We start from the raw sequence: 12,269 nt of genomic DNA, 5'->3' as shown, positions 1-12,269 counted from the left end.
TACATGACAGAGTGAAGTCTGTAAGGTGAAATCAGTGTACAGCCGGATGATTTTTGCATGTCTATACACCTGTATAGCTTGTCATCTGGATCAAGATACAGAACACTGCTAGGACTCCATTAGGTTTTCTTGTGCCCCTTTCCAGTCTATAGTTACCCACCTATCCCCACCACGGGCAACTAATAATCGAACTTCTATCAATATATTAGCTTTATCTGTTCTTGAACTTCATATAAATGGAACTATATAGTATGGACTTTTTGTATCTGGCTCCATTTGCTCAAAAAATATCTGTGAGATTCATCCAAATTGTTGCTTGTAGCAGTAATTTATTCTTTTTGAAAACTGCTATGTAATACCCTATTGCATGACTACATTACAATGTATCCAAGTTCTTGTTGATGGGCATTTGACTTGTTTCTAATTTCTGGCTCTTGTGAATAAAGCTGCTATTAAAAAATGAGCATAAGCATGTATTTCTCTTGACACATTTAGGAGTGGAATTGCTGGATCACAGGGTAGGAGTATATATATTTAGTTTTCATAGACACTGCCGAACAGTTTTTCCCAAGTGGTTATACCATTTGATACTCCTGTATTGCTGACATTTTAATGAAAAAAGGATACGTACTTCAATAGCAACACAGACATATAGTCCTTTTCAAAGTCACTGCTGATATTCAGAATGAAAACATGTTCAGTTTTAGCCACAGCAATCAGAGAAGAAAAGGAAATAAAAGGAATCCAAATCGGAAAAGAAGAAGTAAAGCTGTCACTGTTTGCAGATGACATGATCCTATACATAGAGAACCCTAAAGATGCTACCAGAAAACTACTAGAGCTAATCAATGAATTTGGTAAAGTGGCAGGATACAAAATTAATGCACAGAAATCTCTGGCATTCCTATATACTAATGATGAAAAATCTGAAAGTGAAATCAAGAAAACACTCCCATTTACCATTGCAACAAAAAGAATAAAATATCTAGGAATAAACCTACCTAAGGAGACAAAAGATCTGTATGCAGAAAATTATAAGACACTGATGAAAGAAATTAAAGATGATACAAATAGATGGAGAGATATACCATGTTCTTGGATTGGAAGAATCAACATTGTGAAAATGACTCTACTACACAAAGCAATCTACAGATTCAATGCAATCCCTATCAAACTACCACTGGCATTTTTCACAGAACTAGAACAAAAAATTTTGCAATTTGTATGGAAACACAAAAGACCCCGAATAGCCAAAGCAATCTTGAGAACGAAAGAAGGAACTGGAGGAATCAGGCTCCCAGACTTCAGACTATACTACAAAGCTACAGTTATCAAGACGGTATGGTACTGGCACAAAAACAGAAAGATAGATCAATGGAACAGGATAGAAAGCCCAGAGATAAACCCACGCACATATGGTCACCTTATCTTTGACAAAGGAGGCAGAAATGTACAGTGGAGAAAGGACAGCCTATTCAATAAGTGGTGCTGGGAAAACTGGACAGCTACATGTAAAAGTATGAAATTAGATCACTCCCTAACACCATACACAAAAATAAGCTCTAAATGGATTAAAGACCTAAATGTAAGGCCAGAAACTATCAAACTCTTAGAGGAAAACATAGGCAGAACACTCTATGACATAAATCACAGCAAGGTCCTTTTTGACCCACCTCCTAGAGAAATGGAAATAAAAACAAGAGTAAACAAATGGGACCTAATGAAACTTAAAAGCTTTTGCGCAGCAAAGGAAACCATAAAGAAGACCAAAAGACAACCCTCAGAATGGGAGAAAATATTTGCAAATGAAGCAACTGACAAAGGATTGATCTCCAAAATTTATAAGCAGCTCATGCAGCTTAATAACAAAAAAACAAACAACCCAATCCAAAAATGGGCAGAAGACCTAAACAGACATTTCTCCAAAGAAGATATACAGAGTGCCAACAAACACATGAAAGGATGCTCAACATCACTAATCATGAGAGAAATGCAAATCAAAACTACAATGAGATATCATCTCACACCAGTCAGAATGGCCATCATCAAAAAATCTAGAAACAATAAATGCTGGAGAGGGTGTGGAGAAAAGGGAACCCTCTTACACTGTTGGTGGGAATGTAAATTGATACAGCCACTGTGGAGAACAGTATGGAGGTTCCTTAAAAAGCTACAAATAGAACTACCATATGACCCAGCAATCCCACTACTGGGCATATACCCTGAGAAAACCATAATTCAAAAAGAGTCATGTACCAAAATGTTCATTGCAGCTCTATTTACAATAGCCCAGAGATGGAAACAACCTAAGTGTCCATCATCGGAGGAATGGATAAAGAAGATGTGGCACATATATACAATGGAATATTACTCAGCCATAAAAAGAGACGAAATTGAGCTATTTGTAATGAGGTGGATAGACCTAGAGTCTGTCATACAGAGTGAAGTAAGTCAGAAAGAGAGAGACAAATACCGTATGCTAACACATATATATGGAATTTAAAAAAAAAAAAAAGTCATGAAAAACCTAGGGGTGAAACAGGAATAAGGACACAGACTTACTAGAGAATGGACTTGAGGCTATGGGGAGGGGGAAGGGTAAACGGTGACAAAGCGATAAAGAGGCATGGACATATATACACTACCAAACGTAAGGTAGATAGCTAGTGGGAAGCAGCCGCATAGCACAGGGAGATCAGCTCGGTGCTTTGTGACCGCCTGGAGGGGTGGGATAGGGAGGGTGGGAGGGAGGGAGACGCAAGCGGGAAGAGATATGGGAATATATGTATATATATAACTGATTCATTTTGTTGTGAAGCTGAAACTAACATACCATTGTAAAGCAATTATACTCCAATAAAGATGTTAAAAAAAAAAAAAAGGATACGTACTTCAATAGCAACACAGACATATAGTCCTTTTCAAAGTCACTGCTGATATTCAGAATGAAAACATGTTCAGTGCCTTTCTTTTCTTCGATTTTACTAAGTAGATGATGTTTTCTCTGGAGGGTAAGCCCTTTCTCAGGGCTAGCTGTGGGGAAAGTGTTGAGGGAACCTCTCTAGCGCTCACTCTCAAAACAAACGACAGAAATGTTTCCCTTGCTCCTGCTGCCCTGTACCTGGGTCTGCAAGTCCGGGATAGTCTCTGTTGACAGTTCTGGCAAAGCTGGCTTCTAGCTGCTTAATCACTCTGTCCGCTGAGCTGTGGTAGACCCCAGCCGGGCTGCAGCACTTGGTCCAGAATGACAGCAAAGACAGCTTTTTGTGAAATTCCGGTATGGCTGGAATAGAAGAGCAACACCCCATCCCATGATACATGTTTTGAATGAAATAGATGAAGAGATGGACCTGGGTCAGGATGGGGAAGGCACCACCAAGGGCCTTCTTTTTTTTTTTAAAGACTGTTTTTTAATCAGAACTACAGGATTCCTCTGTCGTTGGCAGGTGTCCCGAGGGCAAAGAAGTTGAGATGAGGATCTCATCCCGCCTGGGCAGCAAAGGAAATGCAGCAAAAGCAAAGCTGTTTGCTTTAGGTGATAGAAAACATCAGGTCTACCCTTGGGAGAAGGTCCAATCATCTCATCTCCTATAACTTAACAGCAAAAAATATACAGGATCAGAGACTCAAACCTCAGGAGACTTTTCCGCAGGGGGTGCAACAGAGCAGAGGATGACTGAAGGAGTTTTTTCACCCTGCCCAGGCGGCTCTCTGACTGAAATGATTGAAGAGCCATATGCCACGGTCAGCATTTCACTCATGTGGCTGTGATCATGCAGAGGGGCCTGCGGGACGAACGGACAGGAGTCTGAATGTCCTGCCCCTTTTCACATCTCTCAGAGACCTGCCAAGGCCACCTGCTCCTGGGAGGACCGGAAGCAGGAGGCAGAAATGCATAGAAAGAACCTACAAGGTGTTTTAAGCTTAATCGGAGATAATCCAGGAGATCCTAGTTTTCCACTATTTCCACAGACTATCTGATGTGAAAAACGATACAGATTCTTGCCTTTAGGAAACAGCCCTGTAGCCAGACCACACAGATTCAAAGGCATCTTTCCTGGGTCAAGTTCTCTACCTAAAGCTCTCTGAACCAGGGACGCTCCTGAAGGCCTTCAACTTCTCGTTCTTCTACCTTTCCCAGTAGGGTTTGAGAGCACCTTGCCTTGACAGTCAACCACTATGGGAGCTGTCTCAGCCAGCTCTGTGGTGCAAGCACAATCCTAATTACCTGTCCCAAATGGAACCACACCAGGAGAACAAGTCTGTGAAACCACCTGGGAGGCGGATGCAGGTTCTGTGCATACACTAGCGTCTGCCTTCTGGGGGTGGAGGCCCCGCTCGAAAAACCTAGGCGTCTGCTGCTTTGACTCCGAAGGCTGAAGCATGGTGTTAATTACGACCACACTCGTGTGGAGACCTTCCTCTACAGCCCAAGAGCGCTTCTCTGCCATCCTAACAAAGCCATGAATAGATGCAGGCAGGGGAGGGGGCTCGTGGGGTCATCATTTACAAGAATGGCAGCGTAACTGCAGGTGCTCACCTTCGATGACAGAACTGATTCTTCCTATGTTCTCATCACTGACGGCCGAGAGCTTCTCCATCACTTGGATTTGCCTAGAAAGCTTCTCTAAGAGGTTTCTGGCCACAAATGGGGTTTTGCTTGAGAAAACAATTTGCTGATAAAACAAACAAAACCACTGTGTCAATTACATTGTTGTCAACAGAGCTTTCCCCACTCAATCTTGTCCTTCTGAATGAAGTGGGGATTTTTTTTTTTTTGCGGTACGTGGGCCTCTCACTGTTGCGGCCTCTCCCGTTGCGAGCACAGGCTCCGGACGTGCGCGCTCAGCAGCCATGGCTCAGGGCCCAGCCGCTCCACGGCATGTGGGATCTTCCCGGACTGGGGCACGAACCCGTGTCCCCTGCATCGGCAGGCGGACTCTCAACCACTGCGCCACCAGGGAAGCCCATGTGGGGATGTTAAACTCATACACATTTCTCTTCCAGTTTGAAAATGTTCCTCATTCCAGGCCGGTTACAACATCTGCTGAAATCAGACATGTTTTTGTTGCTTTCAACTTTTTTCATGCCTGTGTAAATTCCTGAATTTTCTCAGTAGTAGGGTTGCAAGGTTATTATAAAGTTACCTTTCTTGTATGTACTGTCAATCTAAAACTCCTCTCTGAAACTTGAAGGGTGTATTTAGGTTGCCCTCCGGTATGGAAACAGAAAAAAGATTTTTTTTTTTTTACAAGCGTAGTAATTTTTCACAGCCTGATTTATTTCCTTGTCTTCAAGCTGAAAATTAAGAGCGTGCTGTAGAATAATCCTAATTACAATCAAAGCTATCTCACTATAGTTAACAAGTTCTTACTATGTACCAGGCACTGGTCTGAGCCTTATACATGTATTAGTTTGTGTTATTTTGCATAACAATCCAATGAGGTGGGAACTTTTGATTTTCCATTTTACTGATGAGGAAACTGAGGTACAGAGAGGTCAAGTAACGTGCTCAAGGGCACATAAATAGCAAGTGATTTCACTTGTGTGCAGATCACAAGAATAAGGAAGGGCTTGAGAGGGGAAAGGACAGAAGTCAGTCGCTGCCTGAAGGTTCTAGTCCTTTCTGTGTCTCTCAGAAACCTGTCCCCTTCACTTGGTAGGCATGGCTGCAGGATGCAGACCTGTACCACCATTCTGTATGGTCTAAAGCATTTGGACTCTAAGGCAAAGAGAATTTTTCAAATTCAAAAGTCAAGTGCAGCAATTATGTACTAATGCCTTTCATGTAAATAAATACAGTAGAAAATAACTGCTTTATTTTAAACATAATCATAGCTATTATGATTTTTATGCACTGCCCATTTTTATCTCTTTGCAATTATATACCAAATGAATAAGTAAACTCACTGATTCAGGAGCGGGTGTGAATTAGAAATCAAGCTTCTAACCCTTACTCTTTTATTCTATATCTTTATGTCTACCTCTTTTATTTTTCTTTTGTTTTTCTTTCTTTCTTTCTTTATTTTTATTGGGGTATAGTTGTTTTACAATGTTGTGTTTGTTTTTACTCTACAGTGGAGTTCCCTGTGCTATACAGCAGGTTCTCATTGGTTATCTATTTTATACATGTTAGTGTATATATGTCATTCCCAATCTCCTAATTCACCCCACCCCTCCTTTCCCCACTTGGTGTCCATACGTTTGTTCTCTACATCTGTGTCTCTAGTTCTGCCTTGCAAACCGGTTCATCTGTACCATTTTTCTGGATTCCACATGTAGGCGTTAATATATGATATTTATTTTTCTCTTTCTGACTTACTTCACTCTGTATGACCATCTCTAGGTCCATCCACGTCTCTACAAATTCTTTTCCTTTTTTTAAATTTTAAAGATCGAATTGGCTTTACTAAACGATTCATGGATTGGGCAGTATCTCATGTACCATGTAGAGAGGAACTCCCCTCTTGTTTTTCTAGTGTTGATTTTCTCCACAGAAGAGTTGAAGTGTTATAACCAAGGCCTTATTATCGAGAGAAACACTGCACTGACTACTGCATGCCAATTATTCTTTGAGAGAAAACATCCATCCCTTCATGGAAGAGAATTCTCCCATGCCTCACAAAGTAATGACTTTACGTCTAAAAGGTGAACGGGGAGTTTGCTCAGCACAGTCTCGGCCCCACCAAGGACAAAGAGCCGTGAAAACCATCTCATTCCAGTGCTTGGTGAATAGAGGCTAGCTATAAGTCAACGACAATCCTTGTCCATTTTGGTCAGAAAAAAAAAAAATTGCACCTTCTGCCAGATTGGTTGGCAGCACCTGGCTTGCAAATTCAACGCTCAACAGAAGAGATCTGCTGGGGTGTTGGCCAACCTAGTGCAAGAGTCATAACTGCCAACCAGTTTCCCAGAGCACGTGAGGTGTCTGAGGCTGCTTTGAGGGTCTACATTCGTGGAGGAGAAGCAGATTCTTCTACATCTCATCACAATTGTGTTACTAAAAAAGCAACATTAACCCACTCCTGGCCTCCCTGGGGTCCTTCCTCCTCACCCTGCCTCTGGTCTCCCAGTTGGCCATGTGCTCTTAAAAGCACGATTCCTCCTCTTCTGGCCTGGCCCACCCCCCGGAAACCATTATACATTTGCTTTCACATTCTTTTCCTGTTCCCCACACATCCAAGCAAGTGGGAGAAGAACAAGATTGGGAGAAGACAAGCCACTAGGTGAGGAGGAAGCATTCAAGTACCGATAGCTGCTTGGGGAAAATGCTTTGTTCAAGACAGCAGAAACTCTCCCTGCAACAAAAGAATGGCAGAATAGTTGCTCTGCTGTGGCAAAATCTTAAGTGATAAACAGCCTGAAATGAGAAGAAAAGTGAGCCCCAGGGTGTCGCAGAATGAGAGCGAACTGGTGAGGAGGATAAAACCTGTAAAATGTTCTTTCTTGCTGCTAATAAGTACTTATTCAAGATCTGGGAAACTGTGGTTATGTTCTGGAGCATTTTGCCTTTAGCTGTCCAGGTGGTAGAAAACTAGCTCGTGTGATGGGTTCATATTAACATATGTTCAATAATACTGGCTTTCAAAGTCCATTTGTAGATGGCGGAACGCAAATTCCTTATCTAAAAAAAAAAATCACACTACTCTCACCTACCATCAAATGATTTGAAAGCAAGAGCACATTATATGTCACCTACCACCTGTTAAAGTCTGGAGATCTAGGTTTTAAGATAGAAAACTCAGGGTTGAGGGAGCACAGCCATGACTTTCAGAGTTTCTGAGTTGGGTCAAATCAAAGCAGGATGGCTCTCTTATTCCTGAGTTCTCATTTTCCTGGGAAAACTCAAAAAAGCAAGCACACATCCATTCTCGGTGCATCAAAAACCTGGGCTCTAAAAACCCAGTGCCGTCACCAGTCCTACCTGGACGAGTTGGGTGCAGTACTGGAGGTGCCTGATGATGCTGAGGTCCAGGCTTTCATTTCCCGTGGTCAGTGGGAGAGGGCTTCCTGCCACACTAGTCCCGACTCCCGTGTCCTCCGTCAGGGCTTCACTGAGGTGCCCCCTGGCTTCCGGGTGTACTGATCTGTAACTGTTGAAGCAGGAAGGTGAGCGAAATGTTAGCTGGTTCTTCCTGCATGGAAATCACAGGTCAACTCAATCACAGCACCCACTGAAAAGAGTCTTGCGCTCACCTATCTTGAAAAATAGAGATACCTTTCAAAAACTATTTTATAACTAAGCCTGGTCACCGATTTGCCTAATATTAAAAAGATCCTGCAGACAGACTGTTTCCAGAGTTCTCCGTTTGCTTCTCAAGCACAACGAACCATCTGTACAGTTGGCTCACCAAGAAGGCTTTTGAAATGTGCCCTCGTTTCGCGGCGCTTTCCTGCTCTGTTGACGGAGTGGTTTGCCAGATTTTCTGGGATTAAACTGTCCTGTGAACCTGTGGCTTCCCAAGAGCAATACCATTAAGAAATAATCAGTCAAGGCTTTTTCCTGGCCTTAAATCAATTGTGACTTGAAGAAAAGGAGAAAGGAAAGCTGTTAGGAAGAAACATGATGTTCTACTCCAGACAAAAGCTAAAAGGGGCATTTGTATCGCTTAGTTCTGCCTCGCGGGCTTTGCGTAAAGCCCACCGTTGAACTGTCTAAAGTTGTATCATGCTGGGCACTTACATTTAAAAAGAAATCTGTTGCACCTATTATTTAATTTTATTCTTAATATGAATCTGTGCAGGAGGGCGAGGGGTAGGGAAGAGTCTCATTTCACACATGGAAGGAATGACCAGCAGAGGTGTTAACCAGAGCGTCCTCGTTCACACAGCTAGGCGGTTTTTGGCTTCTAGTTTCATGCTCCCCGGTCTCCACAATTTAAAAAAATAATGCACCAGAGTTTAGAGGCGTTGAGTGCCTTACTCTGAGTCACATTTGCCTCCAAGGGGAAAACATTCAGCTTGTGTCCTGGTAGTCAGCACATATTTAAAACACACACACAATTTCCACAATTTTCCATAATACCTCTTATGACATACGGTAAGACTGATCAAATTAGACATATTTAATAGCAATGTTCTGTAAAATTTACAAAGGCTATGATGTTTTTAAAATGCTTCTTGGGGCTTCCCTGGTGGCGCAGTGGTTGGGAGTCCGCCTGCCGATGCAGGGGACACGGGTTCGTGCCCTGGTCCGGGAAGATCCCACATGCCGTGGAGCGGCTGGGCCTGTGAGCCATGGCCACTGAGCCTGCACGTCTGGAGCCTGTGCTCCACAACGGGAGAGGCCACAACAGTGAGAGGCCCGCGTACCGACCGCAAAAAAAAAAAAAAAAAAAAAGTTAAAATGCTTCTTATAGCAAGAAGAAAAAAAGTTTAATCTGACCTTGATCCATCATCTAATAGCTGAAGCTAACAAGTATACAGGAAGATGTTTGGTTTAAGAAGCATTTCACAAATTCAATCAAGTTAGAAAAATCTTACTGTAGAATGTAGAAGGATAATTTAAACATGACATTCATTTCATAAATTTTCTTTGCTATGCCCCCAGTTTGCTCAAAGGATAAATTCTATTTCTCACTTTTTCTTTTCCTCGTTTCGCTTTGGCAGAAGAAACCCTCCAGGAACAACAAAACTCCAAAATATTAACACCACCCACAGAGAGATTTGCGAAGGTTGAACAGCCATAGCTTGTTGTAACTTGAAAATCAGTGTATATAACACGTCAAAAGAAAAGATGGATGGAAACCCACCCTTTCCTTTGGGAAAGTGTTTGTGTTTTTTTTTTTTTTTTTTGCAATAATTGATGGAGCTGAGTATGTTCACTGTGCTTACAGAATGGACCCCAGGCTCTAGCTCTAAACACATGGTTTGGTACAAGAAAGCCCAATGGAGAAAGAAGGTGACAACATTTCACCTTTATCCTCCCTTCCCACTGCTCTGTCCCATCCCCATCCTAGAGAAGGCCACATTCCAGCTGGAGGCCTGCAGATCCAGTGGCAGTTATCAGTTATCAGTCATCTCTTCTTACGCTCTAAGGAAAACATGGACCACGGGGCTTAAACCTGGCTTTGATATAGGCACTGATGAGCTTAATCTACTGCAAAGACCCAATGGCCAAAAGGAACGGAGAGATAAGGGGTGGGAAAAGCAAAGTCTAACAAAATGAAGAAATTAGAAATACGATGCAAAGCAAGGAGAACCAGGTCCAAACTGATGATCCAGTAAGAGTTCTCCAGAAACATGGTATACCTACTTAATTTGCAATTAATTACATTGGGGACAAGTTGTAGACACTGAAACCTACAAGATGTATGTGTATACACATAAATATACACACACTCTCATACAAAAATCTCCCCTTCATTTATAAGGAAGAAAATCAATTTAATTTTCCTTAAACAACACCAAAAGAGGTGAATGATATTTAAAAGTTGTACTTAACAATGAAAAGGAACTGTAAGCCAATTCATGTATAGGGGGTTTATCTTCCTGGAGATGTGTATCAGGTCCCGTCTGGTAGCTACAAAGAACTGCTGTACCAGCTATGACAGTAGAAATAGAAGCAGACGCTAACTTCAGACTTACCTGTTTTTCTCAGTCTCAGTGTCTGAAAATACTGAGTCAGCACCTCCTCCAACGTTACAAACCTCATCACCATCCTCCTCCTCCTCGTCAAAATCAGAGGTGTTCAAAAAATCAAAGCTTTCTAAAGCACTTTCAACTGTAAGACTTAAACTGGAAGACCTGCTTCGGCTTACTGCTGGCTTGCACTGCAAAGGTAGAAGGTACCAAGGAGAATATCAACATATTCAGAAGGAGAAACACAACAAAGACACCCAGTGGGAGATGTGACACTTTTCTTTTTTTTCAAGCTTTTATTTTTTTTTTGTTGGCAGTAAAAAATTCATTTAAAGTCGTCTTATTAAAAGAAAGTACAACCGTGGATAAAATGACACAATATCTGGGATTTGTTCCAAAACAATCCAGAGGGAAGGAAGCAGGCAGAAGAACAGACACAAGACTGGCTGTGAATTGAGCACTGTGGAGGCTGGGGGATGGGCACATCAGGGTCCATCATCTGATTCTTTCTACTTCTGTTTGAAATTTTTTAAATAAACAGTTTAAAAAATATTACAATCAGAAGGCTTTGGGAAATAGAACTGCTATACTCTCTCCGCCTCGTGCTCAACCCCAAATAAAATGCAACTGGCAGACAGATCTAAGGAGTCACAGTCAATGCCAACTACTAACCAATCTCTAATTCCAAGTGGCAACATGTTTAGTGCCCTGAGACAGGGGTGAGCTATCTAAGGCACCTGTTCTAAAGGATTCACAAAACAAATCCCAGAAATAGAAAACTACTCGAAGTCACTTAATCCACACTCCCTAGGTAAGTACACTTAAATATTAATTTTACGGGGCTTCCCTGGTGGCACAGTGGTTGAGTGTCCGCCTGCCGATGCAGGGGACGTGGGTTCGTGCCCCGGTCCGGGAAGATCCCACATGCCGCGGAGCGGCTGGGCCTGTGAGCCATGGCCACTGAGCCTGCGCGTCCGGAGCCTGTGCTCCGCAACGGGAGAGGCCACAACAGTGAGAGGCCCGCGTACCGCACAAAAAAAAAAAAAAAAAAAAAAATTAATTTTACATTCACAGCATGTAATTTTTCTTTGAGCATTGAGGAGAAAATAAATGGCATGGGCATGACAAGGAGTAGCCGTGCTTCCTCTACAGCTCTTTGAAGGAACAAGTTCCATTTCTTCCCTGACTGGGCCCTGGAATTATGTGAGCAAACCCATTCTATGGTGTGGAGAATTCTACATTGCTGGATATTAAGCAGAAACATTACAGACAGGGTAATGCCAGTTGCTGTGGGCACAGAGATGGAGAGAAGTTCTTCCAAATAGTCAAGAGGATGCTGGGGGTTACTGAATGGGACAAATTCTGCAAGTAAGAAGAACGAAATGTTCTCCATCCAGTTAGGTGGCACTCCCTGCTGACTTCATTACACAAGGTCGGAAGGGCCTTGCAGGGATCTGAGTCTCTGACACTCAAGACAAAGCATATAGGAAACCGTCTTTCAGTCTTTTAAATCAGAGTTGTTTCATTCGCCCTCAGTGATCTCCGTCCAAGAGGCAGCATCATTTAGTTTCTGATCCTCAAGGTGTTTAGCATCCTAGGAATGTGAAGGAGGGAAAAAAGAGAAAGCTTTGTCCAGCGGATGCTTTAATCCTGGCTGGAGACAAAGCCACTTGCCCCAGACCTCAACT

At 42.4% G+C, this 12,269-nt stretch overlaps 1 protein-coding gene across 8 annotated transcripts in view; it reads right to left on the bottom strand.

Moving 5' to 3' along the window:
* RIPOR2 (RHO family interacting cell polarization regulator 2) overlaps nt 1–12,269 on the bottom strand; it is a 212,564-nt gene that overhangs the window by 13,194 nt on the left and 187,101 nt on the right. For 6 of the 8 annotated variants that reach the window (XM_033434790.2, XM_033434795.2, XM_033434791.2 and 3 more), the window contains 4 exons: nt 10,588–10,772; nt 7,925–8,093; nt 4,541–4,676; nt 3,122–3,283 (listed from right to left, as the gene is read on the bottom strand). In XM_033434790.2, the coding sequence (XP_033290681.2) occupies nt 3,122–3,283; nt 4,541–4,676; nt 7,925–8,093; nt 10,588–10,772 (652 nt within the window). Of the gene's footprint in view, nt 1–3,121; nt 3,284–3,312; nt 3,786–4,540; nt 4,677–7,924; nt 8,094–10,587; nt 10,773–10,854; nt 12,176–12,269 lie in introns of those variants that run through there. The other 2 variants (XM_033434793.2, XM_033434794.2) reach the window with 2 other exon arrangements.

The sequence above is a fragment of the Orcinus orca genome, chromosome 10, assembly GCF_937001465.1.
Source record: "Orcinus orca chromosome 10, mOrcOrc1.1, whole genome shotgun sequence".
Classification (NCBI taxonomy): Eukaryota; Metazoa; Chordata; class Mammalia; order Artiodactyla; family Delphinidae; genus Orcinus; species Orcinus orca.
Note: the sequence above shows the minus strand (reverse complement) of the source record. Positions and strands in the feature narration are given on the sequence as shown.